Source organism: Astatotilapia calliptera, chromosome 23, assembly GCF_900246225.1.
Source record: "Astatotilapia calliptera chromosome 23, fAstCal1.2, whole genome shotgun sequence".
Classification (NCBI taxonomy): domain Eukaryota; kingdom Metazoa; phylum Chordata; class Actinopteri; order Cichliformes; family Cichlidae; genus Astatotilapia; species Astatotilapia calliptera.
Window position 1 is genome coordinate 12,163,382 of NC_039323.1, and position 27,324 is coordinate 12,190,705.

Sequence of the window (27,324 nt, forward strand, 5' to 3'; positions counted from 1 at the left end):
GTGATGCTGTTGTTTTTAACTTATTTTCACCAATAAAATTAGATTCAGATCTGTCAATAAAAACATGGTAACTAAAGGAAATAAAATAGACTAAAGAAAGCCTCTTACGCTGTGCAAGAAACACACAGAGTGGCATAAAATGTTGTAAAAATGTTAAGCACATTTAAATTCACATTAATTTATGCAATTAAAGCTTAAAAATCAAGAGTAATTCAGATGTCAAAATGTCTTTTTTGACTTTTAAAAACATTCATTCATTTCTTTTTGTGCCTAGAGTCAAATGTTGATGGTTTTGCAACACGAATGCACTTTTACTGTGTCAGTAAAATATTTCTGATTTACTCTAAAAAAAAGCAGCGTTTTCATCGTTAAACAGTTTGCTTTCTATATTCATTATATACACAGTAGTTGTTCTACATAATAAATAATTCACACAAATGTTACTGTTAAATCCCAAAATAACAAGCGTCTCTCCTTTGAACACAACATGAAATGTTAAAGGATCATCTGTGCTCATCACGCACTCATTTTAAGATGCATTATATTTTTGCATGTGTGGTATTGAGCGCCTCTGAATAGCACTGTGGACTTTGATAGATGAAAATGACAGAACATCATAGATCTAATGGATCACGAGACTTTCTTGACTCCTCGTCCCAGTCGCTGCAGCTGTCATTCACGCAGGTGCTTTCTCTTATATATAATAGTCCTCAGAATAATATCAGTAATGCTAGCAGCAGAAAACCTCACAGAAGACCTCCTCTGTAACAATAAATCAAACAGAACACACAAGAATAACAGATGTAAATAATTATCAGTGTTTGCCTGCCTATTTGTGATTGTTTGGAGCGCTAATACTGTTTTCTGCCCTTTTCCCTCAAATTAAACAATTAAAATGAAGAAGTATTTTATTTACCAACAAAACAGACTAATTTGTATTTAAAATGTCCTAAAAAACAGTGTTTTTTTTCACATTAGGATTATTATTTTCATTAGTCAAAGCCACAGGAGGATGGTGATGCAGATGGACAAAAGAGCCAGGCATGTGACTCCTACTGTATAACAATAAACGTTTTCAAGAAATGGCTGCAGAATTTTTTTTTCAAACCATTCCTTCCTCCAGAGATGCCTCACAGATCAGTCGAGAGATGACTGAGACGGCATCAGAACGAACAGGAATGTTACACTGCTTAAAAATATTTACAGAGTTAATGTGAAGGTGAGTGCTCGTTTGTTTAGAAGTGAGTGTGGTAAATGTTTTGTCCTTTCAGATTGTGCACCGCACCCTGGCTGCCATGCTGGGATCTTTGGCAGCCTTAGCTGCTCTGTCTATCATCGGGAATGTAAGTCTCTCTCGTTATTTGATTTTACTGATTTTTTAGGGATGCAGTGGTACATTCAGAACATATTATGAACGCTTTAACATATGATTCATGTATTTGAGTTATGGTTGAACAGTTATTCAGGCGTAAGTACGTTTTGTGCCACACAATACAGACAAAACCAGTGGAAACTGCAGGATTAATTTCTGAAATGTCATGATTAATTTCAAAGTTTGTCATTCATTAACATCTATGTGTTTCCAAATTTAGTCACTGGCCCAAGTTTGAGAGTAGTGGACATTTTCACCTCAGCGGGACGCTTTGGGAACAGAGCAGTCATTCGTGGTCCTAGTTCCACCTGTGCTTTTGTCTGATCATCATTTATTAAGCTTGTCCTTTTGTTTTTTCCCCTTCAGATCCAGAAATTCTTGATAAATCTGTGTAATTACATTCTTTGTCTCTCCCACAGAGACCCAGCCTTGTTACAGTGGTGGAGTGGATCGACTATGAGACGCTGGCTCTTCTGTTTGGCATGGTGATTAACTCCTCACATGTTCACTGACTCAACAAATCTCAGAGCATTAAAAAAAGAGCTCTCTGACTCTCTCAACTGCACTCTGCGCCCTTTCTATCAGTCTTCTGAATGTCTGACAGCGAAATACATTTCTATGGAGGCGAGTGAAACGAACAACAAAAAAAATCCAGTCTCCATGGAAACAAACATGTCCTAAATATGTCAGTTATGGTATAAAATTATGAAGAGGGAGTTTGAGACATTTCTGGAATCCATTTAAAAGCAGTTTCAAATCCTCGAACTTACCTGTAAAAACATTTTTGAACTCATCGCGATGATAATAAGGAAGGTAATAAAGAGACACGAGTATTAATGAACCCTGGAACTCAGGCACATATTTCATTCTGACCATCTCATCCAAGATAAACAGCATCTTATTATCTTAGGGGGCCGTTTCTGAAATCTCACAGGGAGATATAATCTTACTTAAAGGAAAATTCTTCTTTTCAACAACACAGATGGTGCTGGTGGCCATTTTCTCAGAGACTGGCTTCTTCGATTACTGTGCAGTGAAGGTAAGTTGATTTATGATAATAATAATGATAATATTAATAATTGATGTTGATGAGAAAATTAGAAAAAGTCTGAATGAGAAAGCTTCTCTCTAAAAGAGAAGATGGCAGCAGGGTTAAGGTTTGCAAAGCTGAATCTGAACAAACCTCACGATTTCTGGAACAATGTTCTTTGAACAGAGGAGACCAAAGTGGAGAAGTTTGTCCACAATGTGCAGCAGCATGTTTGGAGAAAACCAAACAGCGCATACCAACTGTCAGCACGGTGGTGGAGGGGTAATGATTTGGGCACCCTGCAGTCATTGAATTAATCGTGGACTTCTTTGTAAACCAAAGTATTCTAAAGTCAAATAAGAGGCCATCTCTGTACTACAGCTAAAGCTTGGCCCAAACCAAGTCATGAAACAGGACATTGATCTCAAGCACAGGAGCAAACGTATAACAGAATGGACCCCGATCTGAAAGAAATGAGCTTTGCATGAATATCCACAATCCTCAATGATCTGAAGCGATGCTGCAAAGAAAAACGGGCCAAAAGAGATTGATGAAGTCACATTTACCTCAGGTTATTGCTGCTGGTTCCACAAGCTGATGACAACTCTCTTTGTCACATGACTGTAAGTAAGAACACAAAGGCCCACATACAGCATCGAATTGATTTTAAATTTCTGTTTACTTTCAATCACGTGGGATCCTGTTCAACCTACTTAAATTTGGAAGGTGACAAGTTTTTGTCGATACAAAATATTTCTTGTTTTTTTTGCATAAGATAATTTTAGCACAAGATGATCACTTCTGATGAATGTCTTGTGTGCGCTCGCTAGATTAAAAAAATAACCTCAAGATATTTAAGGGGCTGTAGGATGCTGAGCGGAAGTGTATGAAATAAGCTGCCCGCTTGTGAGATGTCTCGACAGGCTTTGAGCTATTTCTGAAATTAGCAGCAACACACGACACGACTGTAGTTTTGATTTTGACTTATCCAATGTCACAAAGGTTCACAAAGGAGGACCTTTCCAACGTCAGACAACCTATCAAGTTTGCAAATCTATCTTTACATCCTGACCTAAAAATACAGTAACAGCAGTAAAGGCTGACAAGGATGACATTCGTTGTGTTTCGAGGTGAAGTTCAGAAAACTAAATCTTCAAAATAATCAGATTTTATGGGTTTTTTTCCAGGAAGAAGTGCTCTTTAACTGCAACTGTAAAAAAAAAAAGCGCTACAGTTTCACAGTCCTATCTGTCCTCCATATGACAGAGGAATACACATTCTCAAATTATTCTTTTGCTCTACTATTGAAGATAACACATCCGTCTTCTCTTTTCAAAGAAGGTCAAAGTCTCCCATCAGAAAAACAGCAATCTTTTATACCGAATGTGCGCTGTACATGGTGAACGAGGACGAGCACTTTTGTGCGTCAGGTACAGCGAGTCCTGGAAAACAGTGAGATCATGCAAGCATGTAAATTTTAAGTGCGACTTGGAGAAGAAGCAGCCACGCCAAATTAAAATGTATTCTCAGAGAAGAGCTCAGCAGCTCTCACACATCACACCGTTACCTTTGAAAGGTGGCCATCCTGACCTGGTGATGTAAGAGTGCTGTTTTAAAGTGGGAATCCATGTGCAGTTCTTTATGAATCTTAATGATATTATATCTTGTGCTACTATGGAAAGATTTACATATTTTTTGACTTTTTAAACACACCAAAGAACAGTCAGAACTGGTCCGAAGCTGTGCCGGATGTGTTTTCTGAGTCAGCTGTTTTGGCGGTGCCGATAATAAACAACCTAACCTCATCTCTCCATTATCTGTCTCCACTCGGCAGGCTTACCAGTTAGCCAGAGGAAGAGTGTGGCCCATGATCATCATCCTCTGTCTCATTGCTGCCATTTTATCTGCTTTTCTGGACAACGTGACCACTATGATGCTTTTTACTCCCGTCACTATAAGGTGCCTTTTTTTTAATACATTCCACACGCACACACACACACACACACACACACACACACACACACACACACACACACACACACACACACACACACACACACACACACACACACATACTGCTGTCCACTTGGTTTGTGTGTGGCTGTCCTGCACAAAAGGTTAAAGGATCAATACCAACATCCTTTTCATATTTCTCTATTTACCCCACCCTTTGTAATCTAATCATGACTAAAGGGCTTTTCTGTCTGTCTGATTTTGCAGGTTGTGTGAGGTGCTTAATCTAGACCCCAGACATGTCCTGATTGCAGAAGTAATCTTCACCAACATTGGAGGGGCCGCCACAGCTGTCGGAGATCCGCCCAATGTGATTATAGTATCAAATCAGGACCTGCGCAGAGAAGTAGGCACCTTCACAGCTCGAATATACAGTAATCATCTAGCAAAGCAAAGACATTACTGATGTGTACAACACTGACAGGTAGATTTACTTGTTAGTACTGGCTGAAAAAAGGATTGAGGCTAAACATCTTGCAAGTGTTTGGTAAAAGTTTGCACGATGCATATCACACTGGCTTGTGAACTCCTAATTTCAAATCTCACATTTTGCGTTTTTGGCTTCTTAGAGCCTGAAGTAACCATACTTAGCTTAGCCTCCCTGTCGTGTTCGGGTCAAATCTGACTTAAAACACTCAGAAATATTGTGTTTTACATCTGATTGCCTCAAGGCATCATGACATCCTCCACACTATGCACTTGAACATTGATGATCACCACAGGAAATGTCTACTCAACCTCCTCCATAAACTTAACGACCCCGTGAATGGCCCACTCAGTGACCAAATGAAAGACCCATTGAATGACCTACTGAATGACCCACTGAACTGAATTTGGGGGGGACCACAACTGGAGGGCTATGGGGTAGAAAGTTAAGTTATAAGCTCATGATTAAAAATGATGATTAATAATGGTTAAAAAATAATGACAAACCTTTTCTTTTATCATTATCAGTTTTTTAAAATTTTATTGAACAGCTGTTCTTTTTCCTTTATTTAAATCTGTTTTTCAAACCGGACCTTGTGAGGATTTCAGTCAGCAGGTAAAATCTCTGCACGGAGGAGGAAAAGCGTCTGTGTTACAGCATGAACAGACTGAATACTGAGGTTTTATTAACAGGCTTTGAGAATGTTTGCTAAAGTCAGTCATGATATTTAACTTGGTATTAGACTGTACAATAATTCAGTCTGAAGGGACAGAATTATTTTTTTTAATTGAATGTAACTTCGATCTACAGGAGATGATAATGAAAATAATATTTTTCAGTTGTGTACAGTTAGTGTTTCCTTAAAGGTTGCATGTTTTTTAAGCCTTCATATTTTCTCATACAAACTGAGGAATTAACAGCCTGATGCTGCATTTCCAGCACGCACACGCATGTACACTGTACATATAGACTTTTTCCTGTCCTGTGAGCAAATGTAATCATCTGTGTTTGCAGGGTTGTACATCTGCAATCTTTGTTTAGCGCAATCTGTCCATGTATTTATACAGTCGTGAGTGGTGACCCTTGTTTACGTTGATGTGTAGGTGATGAATGGAGATGTAGTGGCAATGAATCCAATTTATATTTTTGCAGCAGCTATCATAAATCACAAGAATTAAAGATGTCAAGATGTCGGTGGGAAAAGAAGCTGCTACCTCCTCTTATTTCAGTGCAGCTGACCAGCGTTACAGGTTGATTTTATTTCTGTTCCTGGTCAAAGGTTTGCATTTACACATGTACAGTGTTTGTGTGAAAGTCCATACAGCCATTTTCCCTTATTTTCTTACATGTAATCATTTGCAGCAGCTGTGACAGCTGTGTAGCATAACACCTTCTATTCGTTCACCTTCCTGTGACGTTTGTAGCAGTATAAGCTTACAGTGTGTTGGTAAAGCCATCTACATGTGATGTGACCCCAGCTTTGGGGTTAGTCTCTGATTAAACCTGTGAGGAAGACTGCCACTCCTGATGCAATAATGTGTGAAACCATGTAACACCCAGCTTTTTTCCAGTGGTGGATGATGTGTTATAAAAGTGTTTTCAATCATCCCATCTCTGCTAATGTGTCAGGATATGCAGGATCTGCAGTCAACGGAAAACATTTTTAGTATCGGAAGCTTTCTGGTTTGCAGCCCTCTTTCAGTTTGAGTTCAACTAAATCATTTTAGTGGATAAAGTTCAGAATGAACAGCAGGATATCTGCTGGCTGCACCAGAAACCCCTCAAAAGTGGCTGTTACACTCTGCTTAGCCTCTGAGAGATCCACGGAGAGCCGGCTCCCTTCCTGTTAATCAAAATGAACCAGCAGTATTTGCAATGAGTCAGGCCTCAATGAATCAGAGTGCTTCTATTAAGTAGCCCACATTTTATTTTAGTTTTCAGGAATATAACATATTGAATCGGTATTGATGATTGCTGTTTTTTGTTACAATGAAGCTGATTTTGCTAATGAAATGCCAGCATCCTGCTTACGTATCCTGATCGGTGTAGTGAGGTTTTATGACAGGATGTTAGGAGTGTGTTTAAAGCAAAGCAGAAACCTCCACGTGTGTGGAAGTAGCAGCCTGTAGTGATGGACACCTGCGCCATGTAGCTGTTGATAGAAAACTCTCTGCTCCTTCCTGTTTTGTGAATGTTGTAACGTGGCTTGTGGTTGGATTATGTCCCTCATACTTACAGAAACAGTATTTCCTGCAATCAAAACCAGGTACAAAATCCAAAGTTAATTGTCTTAACCCTTGTTTTTACTTTTGTGGGCTCCATTTATTCTGGAAAGCCCAAGAAGTCAGAAAGTGGAACTTTTCCCATTTTTAGAAATTGGGAGTTCTCTACTACAGCACATTATAACTACTTTCTCCTTCTGCTTCCTCTGGATGCTCCCTTTAGGATCATTAGCCTCCATCTCATTCTAGCCCTCTGTCACACCAACCCTGCATGCCCTACTTCCTCCTTCATTCATAAATCTTCTCTGTAGTCTTCCTTTTACCGTGTCCCTCCTTTGCACATGTTACACTATCTCATCCTTGCCTCTAACTTTTAGAAACATCCAATAACTTTCAGGTTCAGCTGTCCCTCTGATGTATGATCTTTTCCATCCTGGTCACTCCCAGTGAAAAGCTGCCACAGTCTGCAGTCCCAGTACTACACCAGTACTGCCTTGTCAAGTTGATCTGTATTCTATGATGATCCATGTTCTGGCTTAACTAAAATCCAGCCATTATTCATTACCTGAGCCTTTTGGAAACCCACTTAGACACAAGTTGTCATCTGTTGCACAAGTTTGGACAAAGCTGAAACAGCAGTGACAACATTTTACTAAGCTAATCAGAGCAGAGTGTCGCTGTCTGAAAAGGGCATTGACTTGCATGTTCCTTTCATAACCTTCACTCTTTGTATACTCAGAGGAGCATGATGCTAAATCTCTACAAGACATGACATTTTCACAACTGCTTGATGTGACATCTGTTCAGTGCATGTGACATTTTGGCCTTTGCCGACGCGAGCAATATGTGGTCTCCGGGTTACTGTAGCTCCTGTAGCGCCAGGTTTCCACAGCCCACTGTCCAGTTTGTCTTGGCTCCATTTCCCAGGTGACAGAACTGCAGGGTTACAGCCACGGCACACTCGTTCAGTCATGTCTGGCCCGCGATAAGCACAGCTTGTTTGTGCGTGCGCGGTCTGCTTACCCGTTAGTTAGTTTGCCTGTTGGCTTGTATGTGGCGAGGGGATTTTAGGGATCTGGAGATGGAAAGAAAGGCACGTCCGTAAAGTGTGTATGCGTTTAGGTTCTGCTCCTCATCACAGTGTCCGTCTCTTTAGCTTGTTGCAATCCAAGGTACCATTGTGCATATGAAAACTCTGGTATCATTTCACAGAGGGACTTTCCTTGCCAATTGGATCCCCTCCAACCAGAATCGTTGACATTGGCTCTGAAATATGGACATACCGGGGTCGCAGTTTATGGCTGCAAACAGAAATACAATCACATCAACAAGTTTAAGTTTCTCTCTTTTTGGTCTTGTGACCGTCGCAAGCACATATTGTATTCATTAGGCTGCGGGCACACAACATTTTATTATTCTTCAGCTTTTAGTTTCATCGCTGAAACCGAGATTTTAACAGGAATTGTGAATTTTTTTCATAAACAGCAGGTTCATGCAAGCAGCTGTTCTCAGTCCACCAAGCTGCCCTGCAGGTCACTGCAGATGGAGAGCAGGTCTCCATGGGGGTGCGCATAAACCAGGATGTAGCCGGGATGTGCTACAAGTGACAAAATTAACTCTGTGATCCAAAGGGAATATGTGGATTAAATCTGCTGTTTAATAATTCAGACACTTCCACTCATGTTTAGTTGCATCACCCTTTTACTATTAACCAGTTTTATCACTGAATATCAGAAACGTGTTCTTTATACTGTGAAAGCATGTGAAATAAAGGCAGCGTGAGCTACTTGCAGTGTCTTTAAATGTTGCTCAATGAGAAACACCCAAGTGTTTATTTATATTTTGTTGTTTTTCTGTCACTTTAAGTTTCCTTACAACAGGGAGAGACCATTTGGAAAAAAAGAGGAAAATTTTATCCCAAAAATGTATTTTTTGGGAGTCACATGAGAGGACCATCAGTGAGCAGAATCCCAAATGAAGGCAGGAGATAGTGGCTAGAGGTGGTGGAGCAGATGGCTGATGGAGATAAAGAGTGAAATGCAGTGAGTGAGGTGGAGACGGGAAGGAGGAGGGTTGATCGGGGAACAGAGGCTGATGAGTGAAGTGAATCTGACAGCGTGGGAAACTGAAGCGACGAGGAAAATAGAGCAGCAGGAATTACAAAGGAGAGTGTAGACAGAACATGAAAGATCGCACCGATTTGTGTGCAATAATCAAATTCTGTGTCATTTCGCTCTTAAATAAAAAATTCCAGGTACGCTGTGCGGCTCATACTTACAGTTTGGAGTGTGAATGCACCTCCTGCTATCCTCAAGAGTTCAGTGCTCTCAAGGCCCTTTATATAGTAAGGAACATAGTCTGACATCATTATAATGCACTTGTGTGGGAGGACACTTTAGGTAGCTGCTTTCCTGAACTCTGAGTTTTCTTTCCTCAGAACACCACACGACTTTTTTCACACTGTGTCTCTCCATAAAAGTCCATCGCTGCATGCACACATTTTTTGCCTAAGCCCAGGCTCAGTTTGTCACGTTTGGGTGAAATTCGACCAGACGGCAAATGTCTAACACATTTTCATTATGTTTCCTACAGGGGATTGATTTTGCCAGTTTCACAGGCTACATGTTCCTCGGAATATGCCTCGTCCTTTTTACCTCATTTCCTTTCCTGCGGATGCTCTACTGGAACAAAAAACTTTACAACAAAGAGTCCATTGAAATAGTTGGTAAGTAGCACTGCTTTTTTCATAGACTGATACTCTAATCCTGTAGACTGCTGAGGGTGACACCTATACTCAAAAAATTCTAAGTAATATAATTACATGTAATTACATGTAATTTTGTAATTTTTTAAACACTGTAAGAAAGTTAACTTTCATGAATTCTGGCTCTAATGTTCTAATGTTTGCAGTAGAGTAAAAAAAGATGATAATACTTGTGGTGTCTTAGGGCGGAGCTTTGACTGACAAGATGCTACTCTACCAGCATCCCTCTGTTTCTCAGTCAGATCCACTGATTATGGTCAAACATGGTTTCAAACAATCAAAATGGTGATGTCACATGTCCGAGTTTAACATTTTTTCAGTTTAAAAAGTAGTTTTTTGGGTTAATTTATGTTTTTCTACATGAAAAATATTTTTTTAGATGGTTATTAAGCTGAGTGGACTCGAGTTATAAAAAATATAGTTACCTGCTGGATACAGCACAACCTGAAATCATTTGTGATGGTTTTTGAGTATTATTAAGAAGAGTATTAACTCCCAATAACATCTTTGCACACAATAGCTTCCCAATAAACCTTCTCAGGCACTGGCCTCACACAAACATAATTAACTCGGCATTACAGCCTCATCCCTCTAATTTCCACTTGAGATGCGTGCTGCCTTCAGTTTTCACTTTTTCAATTTCCACACTGTTCCACTCACACTGTTAGATATCTCTGCCATCTCCGATATTACATTTCTGGATCATATATTGCTGCAAAAAGATTCTGTGTGTGTGATGTAATAGTTCATGGTTGTGTGTGTGCGTGATTTTTTTTTATTGTATTATTTAAAGTAGGTTACTTAATTTGGAGAGGTCTGAAAAGGTCATGCTCAATGGAGCCTCTCCTGGAGGTTTGTTATTTAGGAACACAGGACAGAACTCCCTGTTCCTTTTTATACTAAAAACAAAAAACAAAAACATACAAAATAACCAAAAAAAGTACTGTGTTCGCCTTATTGAGAAGGGAGTGGAATTGTAAAATATTCATACTTTTTGCTGAAGAGTAGTCTTCAGAGCCGGGTGATACAGATTTCCACATCAGTCAAGGTTTAAAAAAAAAAAATTTATAATTGGAACAAAGCCTGTGATCCAGTTCGACAGTCAAACCAAGCTGCCCATCATGCACGTGTAACATTCTTCAATCTCTTCACATCATATATAAAAGCCTCAGTGGCAGTGCTGCTGCCCTCCATCTCTGCCTGCTGCTTCGATCCATCCACCACCTCTGTCTTCAACGTTTTTACCTCAGTCGGGACCACTACAGTTGAAAGATGCTCATTTCCCTCTGCAGTCATTTATATGTGAAAAAGAAAGTTTTCCCGACTCTCTGCAGGTAAAGCCTTACTCTTTGAATAGGGAATAAGAGGGTAAGTCAGGTGCACTGATCATCAACAATGTGAACACCTCTGTAAAAACAAAAATTGTGCAGTTTTTTGCTCTTGAGTATTCAGGATTGTTGCACCCAAAATCTTCCGAGGAGTGGACGGTCCCAAGATCAGACCGTGCAATGCTCAGAGAAACTGGAAAAACCCCAAGCGTTAGCATGCTAAGTATTAAAGTTAACAAAAAGAAAACTAAAGCTGAATCTACAAGCTACTGTGAAACCTGTGAAAAACCTTTTCACATAATGGTATATTTGGTGATAGGGCTGTGGGACCCTTCCATGTGTACGCGTGAGCATGAAAGTGGGGAGTGCAGCAGTATAAAGGTTTGACATGAAGTGGGGTGAAGATGCGTTGCAAAGTGGCTTGCAGATGCTCTTCAAATGTAGGCAGGTTAAAGAAACTCTAAAAACACACCTGCACGGGATTCAGCGGTGGAAACATGAGCTCAGAGCCTCGATGCCAAAGTTTGGGCCTCTTGGTGAACAAAGTTTACAATCAATTTGATAAAACTAACTTTTTGACCTTTAAAATTCAAAAGTATTTGTGATGATAACCTAACTCAGACATCATTTACTGGGGTAGAATGCCTTTATCTCCTTTTTCACCAGCTAACATCCCTCGAGGGTCTGGTGACTCACAGTGTGTCCGACACCACATGGCTCATGTGAGAAAACCCCTTTACTCTGATGTTTAGTTGCTCTGACTAGTTGGCAGTGAACAGACTCACTCATCCAGAGAGCAGCCTGATAGCGACACGGGACTCCTTTCTTTTCTATTAAAAAACTATTCATCTAATCTGGTGTACCACAGCCCTTTTATGTATCTTCTTAATTATCCAGCAACAGGAAAGAAAATGATTTGGCCATCCCTGAAGACTTGGAACAATGTTCAGAGAGAGAGAAAGGATGACAGACTGTGGTGGTTTGGAGCATGACTGTCCGCCATCATTCTGTCTTACTGTAGATCTGGCTTGTAAGACTCTGGGGAGATAGATAATAAGCATACAAAACAAAACACAACAACAACAATAAAAGAAAAAAGATATTTGTTTGAAACTGTTAAGAATTCTTCCGGAAACACAGTCACCTCCTATCATTGTTTACCCACACTATCAGACTTCCCCCCTCTGAGATGACCCCAGCATGGGATGATTGAAGCAGAGACCATGAGGCTGCTCAGTGGTCACCACAATCCTCACATTTAAGCTGTGAGCAACACCGACTGTTCGGAGCTGTTCTGTCACACTGAGCAGCGGGCAAACTAAAGCAAGCTTTTACCCATCACCACGGTGACCGTTCGATGCTGGCCTAAATCTGACCCCGTGGAGTTTCTTCTTCTTCTCCTGCCAGCCTGGTCTTGCTAAGAGTGCATGTGGCTGGATCAGCTCAAACCCCCCGCCACGGCTGGTAATTGTGCAGATTTGCTAACAGGAAATGTTTTTATTTCCTCTTTCCCCCTGCACTGCTTAGATCCTATTATGGTCACCTAGCAACCTTCCTGAAAAAGGATGGCACCTACTGATATCTACATAAGGGTCCCATATCCTCAGGCTGTATCTGTGTTTGAGCACTGGCGGTTCCTGGGTTGGTCAATGCACCCATCGCCAGGCTGCATTAGGCCCTCTGTGGGGGCTCACATATTGGGCATATTGACTGAAAACATCACCATGTTCTCTCAGCTGTAGAAGATATTACCAGACAAATATCCGTTATAAGCGTACTGCATTCTGCTGCTGAGCTTCATCACTGTAACTTTGAAGTCTGTGTGTCGTACATGCACTGAACAGGTGCCGTTCTCTCTTTGCCCTGCAGAACTCAAGCATGAGATCCTGGTTTGGAGGCAAACGGCTCAGCGCATAAACCCCGCCAGCCGAGAGGAGACAGCTGTGAAATGTCTTTTAATGCAAAAAGTCCTCAACCTGGAGAGTCTGCTGCGAAACATGATGAAGACCTTCCAAAGGTTAAAGAAAGCACAAGAACACAGAACATTAAGAATCACATTGTCTGTACTGTTAATGTCGTTTTTCAAAAGCCAACCTGCTGTATATTGCTTCGTACAGATCTTTTCACTAGATGCAGTTATCAGTACTAATCAATAATACATGATTTAACAAGAGAATTCATGGCTGGTGTGATTACTGAAAGCACACACTGCAAATACTTTGTGAACAAATTAATTTCGTAAGTCGGGGTTCCACTGTATAATAACAGGTGACAGAAGACAAGAAGAACTCGATAGAACTCAATAAAAACTAAACAAAAGACCTGGGATGACGACACACGTCACTGACGCAACCTGGCTGGTGTACACATCGAGACCACCAAGAAAACAGACGAATAAGACTGACTTTGACCACAAGGGGCCGCTGTAGTAACAAAGGAAAAAGGAAAAGGCTCATTAAAGCCTAGAAATGTGACATAGCCACGATAGCACCACGATGTGTGGTCGGTTACAAAGTAGCAATCATATAAAACTCTTGCATGCAATAGTAACACTGTAACTGCACGTTCCACTTCCACTGTTACAGTATTTTCTGCACTATAAGGCGCACTTAAAATCCTTAAATTTTCTCAAAAATTGACAATGGGCCTTATATTCCGGTGCATCTTATGTATGAATTCTGGTTGTGCTTACAGACCTCGAATGGATTTTATGTAGTACATGCCGCTCAGAAATCTGTCAAAAATGTTTTAGTCTGACTTTGGTAAGCTACAAAGCCACACCGCTTGATGGATTGTCGGAGCGTTATGGCTACTGTACTCAGGAGCCTCGTGGAGTAATCTGAGTCCAAACTCCATCCGCTTCAGGCCCCAAGTCAAACGAACACTACGGCATCACTGAGAGTTAAAAACTGTCTAAATTCTTTCATCTTTAATCAGCGTTGCTACTTTGCCAGGTGTAACAATTAAGTTTAACATCCAGGCATCCATGAAAACAGAATTTATTAAATTTAACTGAGTTAGAAGTTAGCAGGAAGTTAGCACGCTAGTTTCCACCTAAACATGATATTGCATGTTCTGACTGAGAGATTCCTGAAAAAATTAAAACGTACAGCTCTGCTATCACTTCCAACATGAATGAAGATAGAAAACTAAACAGCAGTGACGTTTGTAGCGTTACTGAAGCTGGGCTAGCTGGTATATAATGATGTGCTACGTGATCGCTAGCGACACAGCTATATTAGTATAATGAATTGAGTAAAGTTTGACTTATCTGACTGTTTTGTTTCGCTTAATGTGCCTTATAATCCGGTGCATCTTATGGTCCGAAAAATACGGCATTTGTTATTACTTCTGAAATTAGGTATAAATCTAGAAGTGTGTCTCCCTAACGTCAGTGCATGTATGTTAGACCCATGACCCTGAAGCTCAGACTTCAGACTGCTCCTGGATCTGTGCAATATCAATATATCGGAAGAAAGTTAGCTAAAGGAAGGAGGAGCTTAAATATCTTTTTCAGACACTGGATGAACTAGGTGCTGCTCCAAATCCAAGCTCAAACAAATGAGGATTATTCCTAATTCTGAATCACACAAAGCTGTAAACTCTAGCAGCCCAACATTAGAAATATGGAGCTGGAGAAGAGCATAATAGGTCCCCTCTAATTATTTAAAACACAAGCATGGCACGAAGCATGACATGTTCAGTTCAGTCCAGAAATAGTTTTTTTTTTTTTTCCTGTTCCTATTTTTCTGTGCCTGCTTTCCGGACCATCATAGCAATTACAGAAAATAAATACAAATTTTGAAGGGCAGGAAATGCAGAAATAAATCCTTCACACTACACAACGCTCAGCATACGGTTATAAACTGCTAAAAATAAGCACCCTGTTTCTATGAGATGATACTTTTTCCATTTTTTGTTTGTTTGTTTTTTGACACTGTGCATTCGCCTAATGTGAGATTTAAATGTTGTTGTGTCTGACAGACAAATTTCTCAGGAGGATAAGAACTGGGAGCAAAACATCCAAGAACTGCAGAAGAAGGTAGGCTTTGATTCTTCACCTCACACATTTTCCTCAATCACTGTGACTGGTGCATTGATGTAATCTCAGTAATGAAGTAGGTCTAGTCTTTGAAAGTTCGCTTAAGACAAATCCTGTCATTCTTCTGATAACATCAGCTTTTCCACCATTCACAAAAAATACATTTTCCTCCTACGCAGCACAGAATTACTGACAAAGTTCTGCTGGTGAAGTGTGTGTCCGTCCTTGGCGTTGTGATCTTCATGTTCTTTCTCAACTCCTTCGTTCCCAGCATTCATCTCGATCTTGGTAAGCCCCGCACTCTCTCATTATTGCACTGTTGTTACGGGCATCACTGGGTGGTTATGGGTTCCGTCATGTAATTATGAAGCACAGCTTCCTCTGCCCTTGCAATTTAAAAGAGAGTAAATAATGGGTTGACTAGCAAATGAAACCAACAAATTACATGGCTACAAAGCTGCAATTAAGGCCACCGTGTTCCATCCCTCCACGAGCTTCTAAGCCTGTACTGATGAACAAAATTTCAGTAAAGCTGCAAAAGGCTGTCTTAAGACACTCAACCAAAATTTGGGGCAAAAATAGGCAGTGCAAAGTTTGACAAACCTCCACTAGATGTAACATATTGAAAAAGATATGTCAGAATCTCTATTTTGTTCAAGCTCCCATGTCATTTTTACAGAAAATCTCTCTCTTCTGATACATTTTGTAAAGCATCATACGATTTCGAAACACTCTTTGCTTACATTCAGAACCGTTCACCCCTGACTGATTCGTCCTCATATACATATTTACTAAAGAGTAAAATACTTATCGCTTTGAAAGTCTAATTGAATTGGGACGAACTTTTGTTTGGATATTTATACTCAGTAAATGTAGATAAAATGTCTAAGCAGTTGTATGGTATCCTGAGTTTGGCTGCCCGTAAAATTATTACCAAGAAATGGCTTAGTGTGAAAATTCCATCACTGGGTGATTGGCATGAGACTGTACATGGGATGTTTAAAATGGAAAGAATTACCTTCATTAAAAGACTCCAGTTTGATATATTTAGTGAAATTTGGGGTAAATGGAAACACTACATCCGGTTAAGGAGACCCGATCTTGTTTGAATCTCTGTAACTATATATGCTACATTTCTGAATCGTTATGTGTTTATATGTATATGTTAGTATGTATGAGACTATAAGTGAACACATATGTAAGTAGGTATGTGTATGTATGCTTAAGAATAAGGGTGTGTGAGTGAATATGTGTGTGCGAGTACATACACACTAGAGGGTACACCCGTCTGTTTTTCTTATTTTTATTTATTTATTTATTTATTTTTTTTTGCTGCTGTTGTGTTACATTTTGCATTCTGGAGCTATGCCACCTGTAAAACTTTTACCTGTGCACTTTATTCTTGAGGGTCTACTGCAGAAGTGTTTATAGGTGGAAGTAAGTTAGCTGGTCACACTGGCTCCTCAGTGTGGCAAACTCCCTGTGGCATTTCGTTCAAAAGCAATTCATCATCTGCTTAGCAAATATTGCCTTTTTAAGCAGATATATGACTCTCATGGACTCTGCAGCAGAGGAGAAGCTGAAGGAACCAACAGCAGCACCTTTTTTTTTAATAGTCTGGGCAGAACCTGCAGACCACGCAGGAACCCTGAATCTGGGCTTTAAACTTTAAGTTTTATGAATCCATCAGATTCTGAGTAACTAGCATTCAAAACCCAGACACACACAGGAGGAGCTTGCTGTGGAAACTCCCCTCCACTGTTTCAGATGACTCATGAGTCAATGGCTGCTGAGCCACAGGGGAGAGCAGATTACCTATTAATCCAAAGGTTGGTGGTTTGATTCCTGGCTCCTCACAGTCTGGCGCAAGAAACTGAACCCTGTAATTGCTCATACATCCTTTGGAGTGTGTGTGTGATAGCGAACCATTATATTACTATTACATTATTATTTTGCTATTCTATCTAATTAAGTCATGAAGCCTAGTTTACGACCTTAACCCACTACAATCCTCAGTTTTTTCCCCCCAAATCTGAATCCTGATTTATTGCGGTGCGGTCTCACTCCACCCCCAGCACCCCCCCTCTGGTTTGGACTTTTATCCCTGCTCTCACAGTGAGCTGCTACCCACTGCCTCCCCTACAGCTAGATGAGGTGCTCTCTCCCTCATTCAAGTGGAAATCTCTGTCTCTGTAGCTCTCACTGCACCTCTTGAGCAGTGCCGGATAACCCGGGGTCCCAGTGGATCCACATGTTCAGGCGTACTGCTGGAAATCAAATCCCTTTTTCTTTTCGGGCTTTCTCGATCCCTTTGAATTCTCTGTTTTTTAAAAACTCTCTCAGGTGTGTAATCACAGTCACAAGAGAAAGGTTCTGTTGCCCGGTGGGATTTTTCACTTTTCCAAAGCTTCTCCAAAGATCATTTCTTTCAATGCTGATAATAGGTCTGCAGGTCAGGGTTTGTGCTTGACTAACCAATGCGCCTGTTATATATTTGGATCAGGGTTAAGCAGTAACTACGACTTGCATCTATTCCATTCTGTTTCAGTATATTATAAAATGTTGATTAAACAACAGCGAGTGCTGGAAAGATTGTCTCTGCTGTTCCATAGATGCATAATTGCACATATGTCTCTGCTTCTCTTAATAGAGACAGCTTTGCATGTTTTTTCCTTAAAGCCAAAAACATAAAAAGCTGCTTTAAAAATTAAGTATTATTATTTTAGGTTTCCAGAAGAAATTTTAACCACTTACAGCTGTTTGTGTTAGGAGATTGCACAAAGGTACAGACGTGGTCCAGAATTTAGAATAAAATAAAATGATGAACCAAAGTCCAAGAAAACAGCTACAAAAGGTAAAAACAGAAACCAGGAAACAAGTAAAGAAAGCACATGAAAGGCAAGCAAATAATCCGACGAGATCAAAGGAAAAGACAAAATAATAAAAAGTTAGGATGCTGTGTAAAATATAGCTTAAAACCACACTTCAGTGATGCAAATCTGAAAGCATACAATCACAGATTAAAGTTAATGTGAGCTGGGCATTGATTTTGAAGTCACACGAGAAAACAAACCGATGACGTAAAACATAAAGTAACCCAAAGACAGATAAAGACAGAAAGAGGAGAGTACAGCACACATGGGAAGAGAATAACAGGAAAACCATGACTTTGCTCCTCAGTATCCAATATCTGCTGCAGCATGTAGAGTTAACATGAGATTATCACCAACAGGTTATCAAGTTCAATACAATCTCACAGCAGTTTGCGAAATAGTCATCTCTAATATTCTGATTCGTGCTGCTTGGCATGGATTACCACCTTTACTACCACTTCTTTGAAAGACCCAATTTACTTGGATGTCCGGGTTCTCCCCGAAGAGCCACAGACATGAAAAATGCTTCCTATCAAAAATACATTTAAAATCGTGCAATATTGCCAAAATCAGAAACACCCCATCTCAGAGTAACTAAAAGCTCCTGAACAGAGAGTAGAAAGAGCGACCGCATTTCCCCCATACTGGCTTCTCTTCACTGGCATCCTGTTAAGTCCAGAATTGAATTTAAAACCTTTCTCCTGGATAATCAGTTTCTGTCATATTTTAAAGATCCCATATTATCCTAACAGAGCATTTCTCTTAGACTGCAGGTTTATTTGTGCTTCTAGAGTTTGCGAATGGGAGGCAGAGCCTTCAGCTATCAGGTACCACTGCTGTGGAAACATCCCTTACTCAAATCAAATCAAATCAAATTCAAATTTTATTTGTCACGTACACAGTCATACACAGTACGATATGTAGTGAAATGCTTGGACAACTGCTCGTGACCTAAAGAAAACAAAAAAGGAAAAGTCTATGAATAAGATAGGAAATAAATATGAAAAATTAAAAAGGGTAAATTTAACTAGGAAGGAATAAAATATAAATTAAGGTTAAAAATGAAATAACTGTACAACACAAATTAGAATGAAGGGTAAATTTAACTGGGAAAGAATAAGATAAAATATATAAATTAAAGTTGAAAATAAAATAACTGTACAACAAAATACACAATACACAATATAGAACTATATAAGAATGTATGAAGAAATCTAAATATAAATAAATATATACACAATAACAGCAGCTGTACAAGTATTAACCGGAAATGAAGAATATAGTGACCAGTGTTGTGCAAAAACAATGTCCAGAATGTCCAGTGTGTGTGTGTAAGAACCATATGTGTGGGTCAGTACTGTGTGGTGGTGTGATTGAGAGACCGTATCGCCTGCGGGAAGAAGCTCCTCCTCAGTCTCTCTGTGTTGGTCTTCAGGGAGCGGAATCGCTTTCCTGACCTCAGCAGAGAGAACAGTCTGTTGTTGGGATGGCTGAGGTCCTTCACGATCTTCCCGGCCTTGGTCCAGCACCGCCTGTTGTAGATTGAGTGCAGGTCAGGGAGCTCGGAGCGGATGGTGCGCTCAGCTGACCGCACAACCCTCTCTAGAGCTCGTCTGTCCTGCATGGTGCTGTTCCCGAACCAGGTTAAGATGTTTCCCGCCAGGATGCTCTCTATGGTGCACGAGTAAAAGTTCCTGAGCACCTTGGAGGGCAGTTGGAAGTCTCTCAAGCGTCTGAGGTGGTAGAGACGCTGACGGGCCTTTTTCACCACGGTGTTGATGTGACAGGACCATGACAGGTCCTGCGTGATGTGAACTCCGAGGTATTTGAAGCTGTCCACTCTCTCCACTGGGCACTCGTTGATGACGGGGGTCTGGTAGTTCCTCTCCTGCTTAGTGCTGAAGTCCACTATCAGCTCCTTTGTCTTACTGACGTTTAGAAGGAGGTTGTTCCTCTGGCACCAGTTCTCCAGATTCCTAATCTCCTTCAGGTAGGCCGTCTCGTTGTTATCAGAGATCAGGCCCACCACGACGGTGTCGTCAGCAAACTTGATGATGGTGGTGGAGCTGGTAGTGGCCACACAGTCATATGTGTACAAAGAGTACAGCAGGGGGCTCAGAACACACCCCTGGGGGGCTCCAGTGCTGAGAGTGGTGGAGGCTGAGACATGTCCGCCCATCCTTACTGCCTGTGGTCTGCCAGTTAGGAAGTTGGAGATCCACTGACACATAGATGAGCTGAGTCCCAGATGCTGTCACGGGTAATGGGGGAAATACAGACTCAGTCGCGGAGCTCTGGATGCGAAGCAAACAGTGCGTTTATTTACAGTGCTCAAAAACAGTCACAAAGCGAAGTACAAAAATCCAACGGTGATCATCTCCAAATTCCCAGTGGTGTGCAGGTGAGTCTCCCAAGTGATTATCTGAGTGTGTTTCTCCTCCGAGGGCTTAATCCAGCGGACTCCTTCTCTCCAACCTTCTGCTCCGTATCACTTCCTCCTATAAACAAGTGACGACAGCTACAGGTGAGAAGGGTAGCCGGCTAAGGCTATGTTAAAAATAAGAAAACACTCTTTACTACCGAGCCTCCAGTACAATCCAGCGTCGACTGCCATCCGGACACATAGTTAAGTACCTCAGTCCACAACGAGGATGATCAGTGACAGCTGGATGGCAAATTAGGTGCAGGTGTGTCAGCCACTGGGTGGAGGAGGAGAGAGAGAGAAGCACACACATACACACACAGACAGGTCGCTCCGGGAAGGACCGTCCGACCATGACAGTACCCCCCCTCTAACGGGAGCCCCCGGGCGACCCACGAAACTTGTCAGGGTGCCGACGGCGGAACTCTCTCACCATAGCGTGGTCGAGAACCGCAGACCGCGGCACCCAGGAACGCTCTTCCGGACTGTACCCCGCCCAATCCACCAAAAACTGGAAGCCCCTACCGCGGCGCCTGGCATCCATTATGCGAGTAATGGAATACGCCGGAGCGCCAGCGATATCCAGGGCGGGTGGCGGGGGCCCGGGAGGCGGGCACAACGGGCTGGTCCGGACCGGCCTAATTTGAGAAACATGAAACACATCGTGTACCTTCATGTTGCGCGGGAGGGCCAGTCGGACAGTCACTGGATTCAGGATGGCTTGCACAGAAAAGGGTCCAAGGAACCGGGGAGCCAGCTTCTTGGACTCAGTCCGCAGAGTGATGTTCTTAGAGGAAAGCCACACCTGCTGGCCCACCCGATAGGCCGGTGTAGGGACGCGGCGGCGGTCAGCCAGTCTCTTGTTTTGAGCGCTCGTACGCAGCAGTGCCGCTCGAGTTGCCCGCCAGATCCGTCGACAGCGCCTCATGTGATGTTGCACGGAAGGCACGGCCACCTCTCCCTCCGTGATGCAGAGGAGCGGGGGTTGATACCCCAGGGACGCCTCGAAGGGAGAGACACCCGTAGCGGCCGACGTGCTAGAGTTATGGGCGTATTCGGCCCACGCCAACTGCTCACTCCATGACGACTGGTTGGAGGAAACGACGCAGTGCAGCATGGCCTCCAGCTCCTGGTTCGCTCGCTCAGTCTGCCCATTAGTCTGCGGGTGGAACCCAGAGGACAGGCTGACCTGGACCCCCAGCTCGGTACAAAACATCTTCCATACCCGCGAGGTGAACTGGGGCCCACGGTCAGAAACAATGTCCAGAGGAATGCCGTGAAGGCGGAAAACATGTTGGGTCAAGAGCTGGGCAGTCTCTAGAGCGGTGGGAAGTTTGGTAAGGGCAACAAAATGGGCAGCCTTAGAAAAACGGTCAACGATGGTGAGTATAACAGTTTTACCAGAGGACGGAGGGAGGCCAGTGATGAAGTCCAGAGCGACGTGCGACCACGGCCGGCTGGGGACAGGCAGTGGTCTGAGGAGTCCCGGTGGAGGGGAGTTGGACGTCTTATTTCGGGCGCACACAGGACATACGGCCACATACTCCCGGACGTCCTGAGAGAGAGAGGGCCACCAAAACAGCCTTTGTAAGAAGGTGACAGTTCGGTTCCTGCCCGGATGGCAGGTAAACCGTGCGGTGTGTGCCCAGTGGATGACCTTACCCCTGACCGCTGAGGGAACGTACAATCTACCTGCTGGACCGGTGCCGGGGTCGGGTTCTTGTCGCTGAGCATCTTGGACCACCCTTTCTATCTCCCAGGTGAGGGTCCCCACGATGCATGAGGCTGGCAGAATGGGTTTCTCCTTCTCCTCAGGGTCCGTGTCTGGCGCGAACTGGCGCGACAAGGCGTCTGGCTTCGTATTCCGGGACCCGGGCCTGTAGGTGATGGTTAGGTTAAACCGTGCAAAAAACAGTGCCCACCTGGCCTGTCGGGCATTCAGGCGCTTAGCCGCTTGGAGGTAGGCGAGGTTCTTGTGGTCCGTCCACACGATAACAGGATGTTCGCTCCCCTCCAACCAGTGCCGCCACTCCTCCAGCGCCAACTTGATGGCAAGAAGCTCCCGGTCGCCCACGTCATAATTCCTTTCAGCCTGAGTGAGCCGACGGGAGAAAAAGGCACAGGGGTGTAATTTACCTGCCTTGCGCTGAGAGAGAACCGCCCCAACTCCAGAATCAGAAGCGTCCACCTCCACCACGAACGGCAGGGCGAGGTCAGCCTGGGCCAGGATGGGGGCCGAGGCAAACAAGCTCTTGAGACGGTCGAATGCTTGCTGAGCCGCTGGAGACCACTGGTACGGCTGTTTGGGCGACGTGAGTTGGGTAAGAGGCAATGCCACCTTACCGAAGTCCCGGATGAAGCGTCTGTAGAAGTTGCTGAATCCCAGAAAACTTTGCAACTTCTTCCGAGTGCCAGGCACAGGCCACTCCAACACAGCTTTGACCTTAGCCGGGTCTGCTCGCAACCGGCCCTGTTCAATGATGAAACCCAGAAAAGAGACAGTTGAGGCATGAAACTCACATTTCTCCGCTTTACAAAACAGCCGATTCTCCAGCAGGCGGTGCAACACCAGTCTCACATGCTTAACATGCTCAGCTCCGGACCTGGAGAAAATCAGAATGTCATCAAGGTAGACGAACACGAAGTGGTTTAAAAAATCTCGTAGGACGTCATTTACCAGGGCTTGGAAAATGGCAGGGGCGTTAGTGAGTCCGAACGGCATTACCAGGTACTCGAAGTGGCCCAGATGGGTGTTGAAGGCCGTCTTCCACTCGTCCCCCTCGCGGATGCGGACCAGGTGATAAGCATTGCGGAGATCAAGTTTGGTGAAATGGGTGGCTCCTTGAAGGAGTTCAAAAGCTGAGGTGAGCAGAGGTAGAGGATATTTGTTTTTGATAGTGATCTTGTTCAGTCCCCGATAGTCAATGCAGGGGCGTAGGGACGCATCTTTCTTTTTAACAAAAAAGAAGCCTGCACCCAAGGGAGAGGTGGAGGGACGGATGATGCCTGCTGCCAGGGAGTCTGTGATGTAGCGCTCCATAGACTCGCGCTCAGGTTTCGAGATACTGTAGAGTCGGCTAGTGGGCAAGGGGGCGCCTGAGAGCAAATCAATCCCGCAGTCGTACGGACGATGGGGGGGCAGCGATTGGGCCCCGTCTTTGCTAAAGACTCGACCTAGATCATGATATTCGGCTGGCACGGTTGACAAGTCGAGGCGAGAGGGCGGCCCCGCAAGATCGTCTGACATGCAACCCGGCACAGCAGAGCGTAAACACTGCTCATGGCAACGGGTGCTCCACCCTACGATACATCCCTTGGCCCAATCAATCTGTGGATTGTGTCGCTGGAGCCAGGGGAATCCCAAAACTAAGGGTGTGTCAGGTGCCTTGAAGAGAAACAGGAACATCTGTTCAGTGTGGTTGCCGGAGAGAGTGAGTGTGATTTCTTGAGTGCGGTGAGTGACAGCGGCTAAAGGCCTGCCATTAAGCGCTGACACCTGGAGTGTTTCCGGGAGAGGAACAACAGGCAAACCCATCTTGTGGGCCAAAGCCTCATCCAAAAAACTTTGTTCAGCTCCTGAGTCTATTAGTGCATCACAAGAATGGGTGCGGGAAAGAAACCATAATTTAGCAGGGCAGCTGAGGTGGAGGAATGTATTCACCGGCACACCCGTCAGTATCCCCACCTTTACTGACGGGCTGAGTCTTTTAGCCGTGAGGGACAGGAGTCCGCGAAATGCCCCTTCTTCCCGCACACAAAACACTCACCCACCAGTTGCCTTCTGCTCCGGGTGAATTTAGTCCGTCCGAGCTGCATGGGTTGCTCCTCGTCAGCAGGTGAGTCCATTCCCTCCTCTCTCCACTCGAGAGAGGGGAGTCCAGTCGAAACTCCTACGACCCCTACTGACCGTCGCCCATCTCCAGTCCGCCTGCCAAACTCCCGCATATGGTCGTCTAGACTGATACACATGTTAACCAGGGCACTTAACGATTTAGGAAGCTCTTTAGTGGCCAACTCACGTTTGACATTCTCGTTTAAGCTGTTTAGGAATGCTCCTCGGAGCGCCTTTTCCTCCCAACCCGTCTCCTCGGCCAGGATCCAAAAGTCCACGGAGAAGTCTGCCACGCTTCGCCGGCCCTGCTTTAAAGTAAACATGCGATGAGCAGCACTGTCAGGGTTAGAGCCTTTGTCAAACACACACCGAAATTTGCTCAAAAAATCACTATATGAGATGGAGGATTGGGCGCTCAGGACTGCTTGAGCCCAGAGTAGCGCTCGTCCGGTCATGAGCTCCACCATGAGGGTGATCTTGGCGATATCAGAGGCATAAGCTCGAGTCTGCTGCCTAAAAATCAGAGAGCATTGAGCCAAAAACCCCCGGCTCTTGTCCAACTCTCCACTGAATTTTTCAGGTATAGGGAACGTGTGTTCTCGCTGAGGCGGAGGCGGAGATGGGGGAAGGGGACAGGCCGCCGCTATATTTAGAAGCTCCACTGGTGGTTGTGGTGGTGTACTGGGCTCTGGTGGTTGAATGGGTGCCCTAGGTGTAGCAAGCAACATACCTTTCAGTTCAGATACCACCTGTAGTAGCGCGGACTGCTCCCTGGCCACATGCTGCAGCATCTGTTCATGCCGCTCCAACCGTTCAGCTTGAAGCGCGAGCTCGCGCTGGACGGGGGTTGAGTCCGCTGAGTCCATAGCTGGCTGGATTGTTCTGTCACGGGTAATGGGGGAAATACAGACTCAGTCGCGGAGCTCTGGATGCAAAGCAAACAGTGCGTTTATTTACAGTGCTCAAAAACAGTCACAAAGCGAAGTACAAAAATCCAACGGTGATCATCTCCAAATTCCCAGTGGTGTGCAGGTGAGTCTCCCAAGTGATTATCTGAGTGTGTTTCTCCTCCGAGGGCTTAATCCAGCGGACTCCTTCTCTCCAACCTTCTGCTCCGTATCACTTCCTCCTATAAACAAGTGACGACAGCTACAGGTGAGAAGGGTAGCCGGCTAAGGCTATGTTAAAAGTAAGAAAACACTCTTTACTACCGAGCCTCCAGTACAATCCAGCGTCGACTGCCATCCGGACACATAGTTAAGTACCTCAGTCCACAACGAGGATGATCAGTGACAGCTGGACGGCAAATTAGGTGCAGGTGTGTCAGCCACTGGGTGGAGGAGGAGAGAGAGAGAAGCACACACATACACACACAGACAGGTCGCTCCGGGAAGGACCGTCCGACCATGACAGATGCTCCAGCTTGGTGGTGAGTGTGGAGGGAATTATGGTGTTAAATGCAGAGCTGTAGTCTATGAAGAGCATTTTAACATAATTCCCCCTTCTAGTGTCCAAGTGAGTGAGTGATGTGTGGAGGAGATGAGAGAGCGAACTGTAGTGGGTCCAGTGTGTCTGGTAGTGAAGAAATGATGAAGTCTCTGACCAGGCGTTCAAAGCACTTCATCACTACTGAGGTGAGGGCTACAGGGCGATAGTCATTGAGAGAAGCAGGGTGGGGTTTCTTCGGGACAGGAACAATGATGGACTCTTTGAAGCATGTGGGGATCACCGACTGAGATAAAGAGATGTTGAATATCTCAGTGAACACAGGAGCTAGCTGGTATGCGCAGTCTCTTAGGATACGACCTGGGATGCCGTCTGGTCCTGCTGCTTTCCTGGTGTTCACTCTTTTGAAGGCTCTCCTTACTTCATGCTCGGAGATGACGACCACGTTTCCGGTGCTGGCAGTATCTTCCTGTCTGCAGCCGTTACCGCCGCTAACACTAGCATTGTTGGAGACCTTAGCTGCAGCCTCGAAGCGAGCATAGAAAGTGTTCAGCTCGTCTGCCAGAGTCACGGCCGCGTTCGTCATACCGGTTGTTGGTGCTTTATAGTCCGTTATTGTCCTTAGTCCCCGCCACAGGCTCCTAGAGTCACTCTGTTGGAGTTGTGACTCTAGTTTCCTCCCGTAGCGCTGCTTCGCCTCTTTTACCGCCCTCCGCACGTTATATGACGCGGCTTTGTACGGGTCCATGTCCCCCGTTGTGAGTCCCGTGTTGTAGGCAGCGGTGCGGGATCTCAGAGCGTTGCGGATGGTTTTATCCACCCACGGCTTCTGGTTGGGAAACGTTGTGATAGTCTTTGTCTCCACGGTATCATCCGCTAGTTTCCCGATGAATCCCACAACCGCTTCCGTAAACACGTTGACGTCATCGTCGGAGCTGTTTCTGAACATGCCCCAGTCTGCGTCATCGATTGCGTCCTGTAACGCGGCCACCGATTGATCCGTCCAGCGCGCGACCTTCCTCTGAACCGGAACTTCCTGTTTCAGCCTTTGTTTGTATTTTGGCATGAGGAAGATGGCGGCGTGATCAGATTTGCCAAACGGAGGGCGGGATTGTGCCTTGTAGCCGTCCTTGACCGTAGTGTAGCAGTGGTCCAGTGTCCTTTCACCCCTGGTGGGGCAGGTGATGTGTTGATAAAAGTTCGGCGCTGAGGCGTTTGAGGTTGGCGCTATTAAAGTCCCCCGTCACAATAAGCGCAGCGTCCCGGTGTTGTGTCTGGTGCTGTGTGAGTGCCTCATGCAGCTCGCATAAGGCGGTGACCGTGTCCGCTTGTGGTGGAATATAAACGGCACTTACAATGGCCGATGTAAATTCCCGAGGTAGATAAAAAGGACGACACATGATGGACAGTAGTTCCAGATTTGGTGTGCAGGAGCGTGTGAGAGGAACAACGTTCGCACTGTTGCACCAGTTGTTGTTCACCATTAAACACACGCCGCCTCCCCTTGACTTCCCCGAGTCCCGTGTCCTGTCCATGCGGTGAACCGAGAAGAA

At 44.2% G+C, this 27,324-nt stretch overlaps 1 protein-coding gene across 1 annotated transcript in view; it reads left to right on the top strand.

Moving 5' to 3' along the window:
* oca2 (oculocutaneous albinism II) overlaps window positions 1-27,324 on the top strand; it is a 63,641-nt gene that overhangs the window by 15,588 nt on the left and 20,729 nt on the right. The window contains exons 10-18 of the mRNA XM_026159767.1: window positions 1,272-1,343; window positions 1,792-1,857; window positions 2,355-2,411; window positions 4,237-4,361; window positions 4,623-4,761; window positions 9,657-9,789; window positions 13,026-13,173; window positions 15,141-15,198; window positions 15,378-15,486. Of these exons, the coding sequence (XP_026015552.1) occupies window positions 1,272-1,343; window positions 1,792-1,857; window positions 2,355-2,411; window positions 4,237-4,361; window positions 4,623-4,761; window positions 9,657-9,789; window positions 13,026-13,173; window positions 15,141-15,198; window positions 15,378-15,486 (907 nt within the window). The remainder of the gene's footprint in view (window positions 1-1,271; window positions 1,344-1,791; window positions 1,858-2,354; window positions 2,412-4,236; window positions 4,362-4,622; window positions 4,762-9,656; window positions 9,790-13,025; window positions 13,174-15,140; window positions 15,199-15,377; window positions 15,487-27,324) is intronic.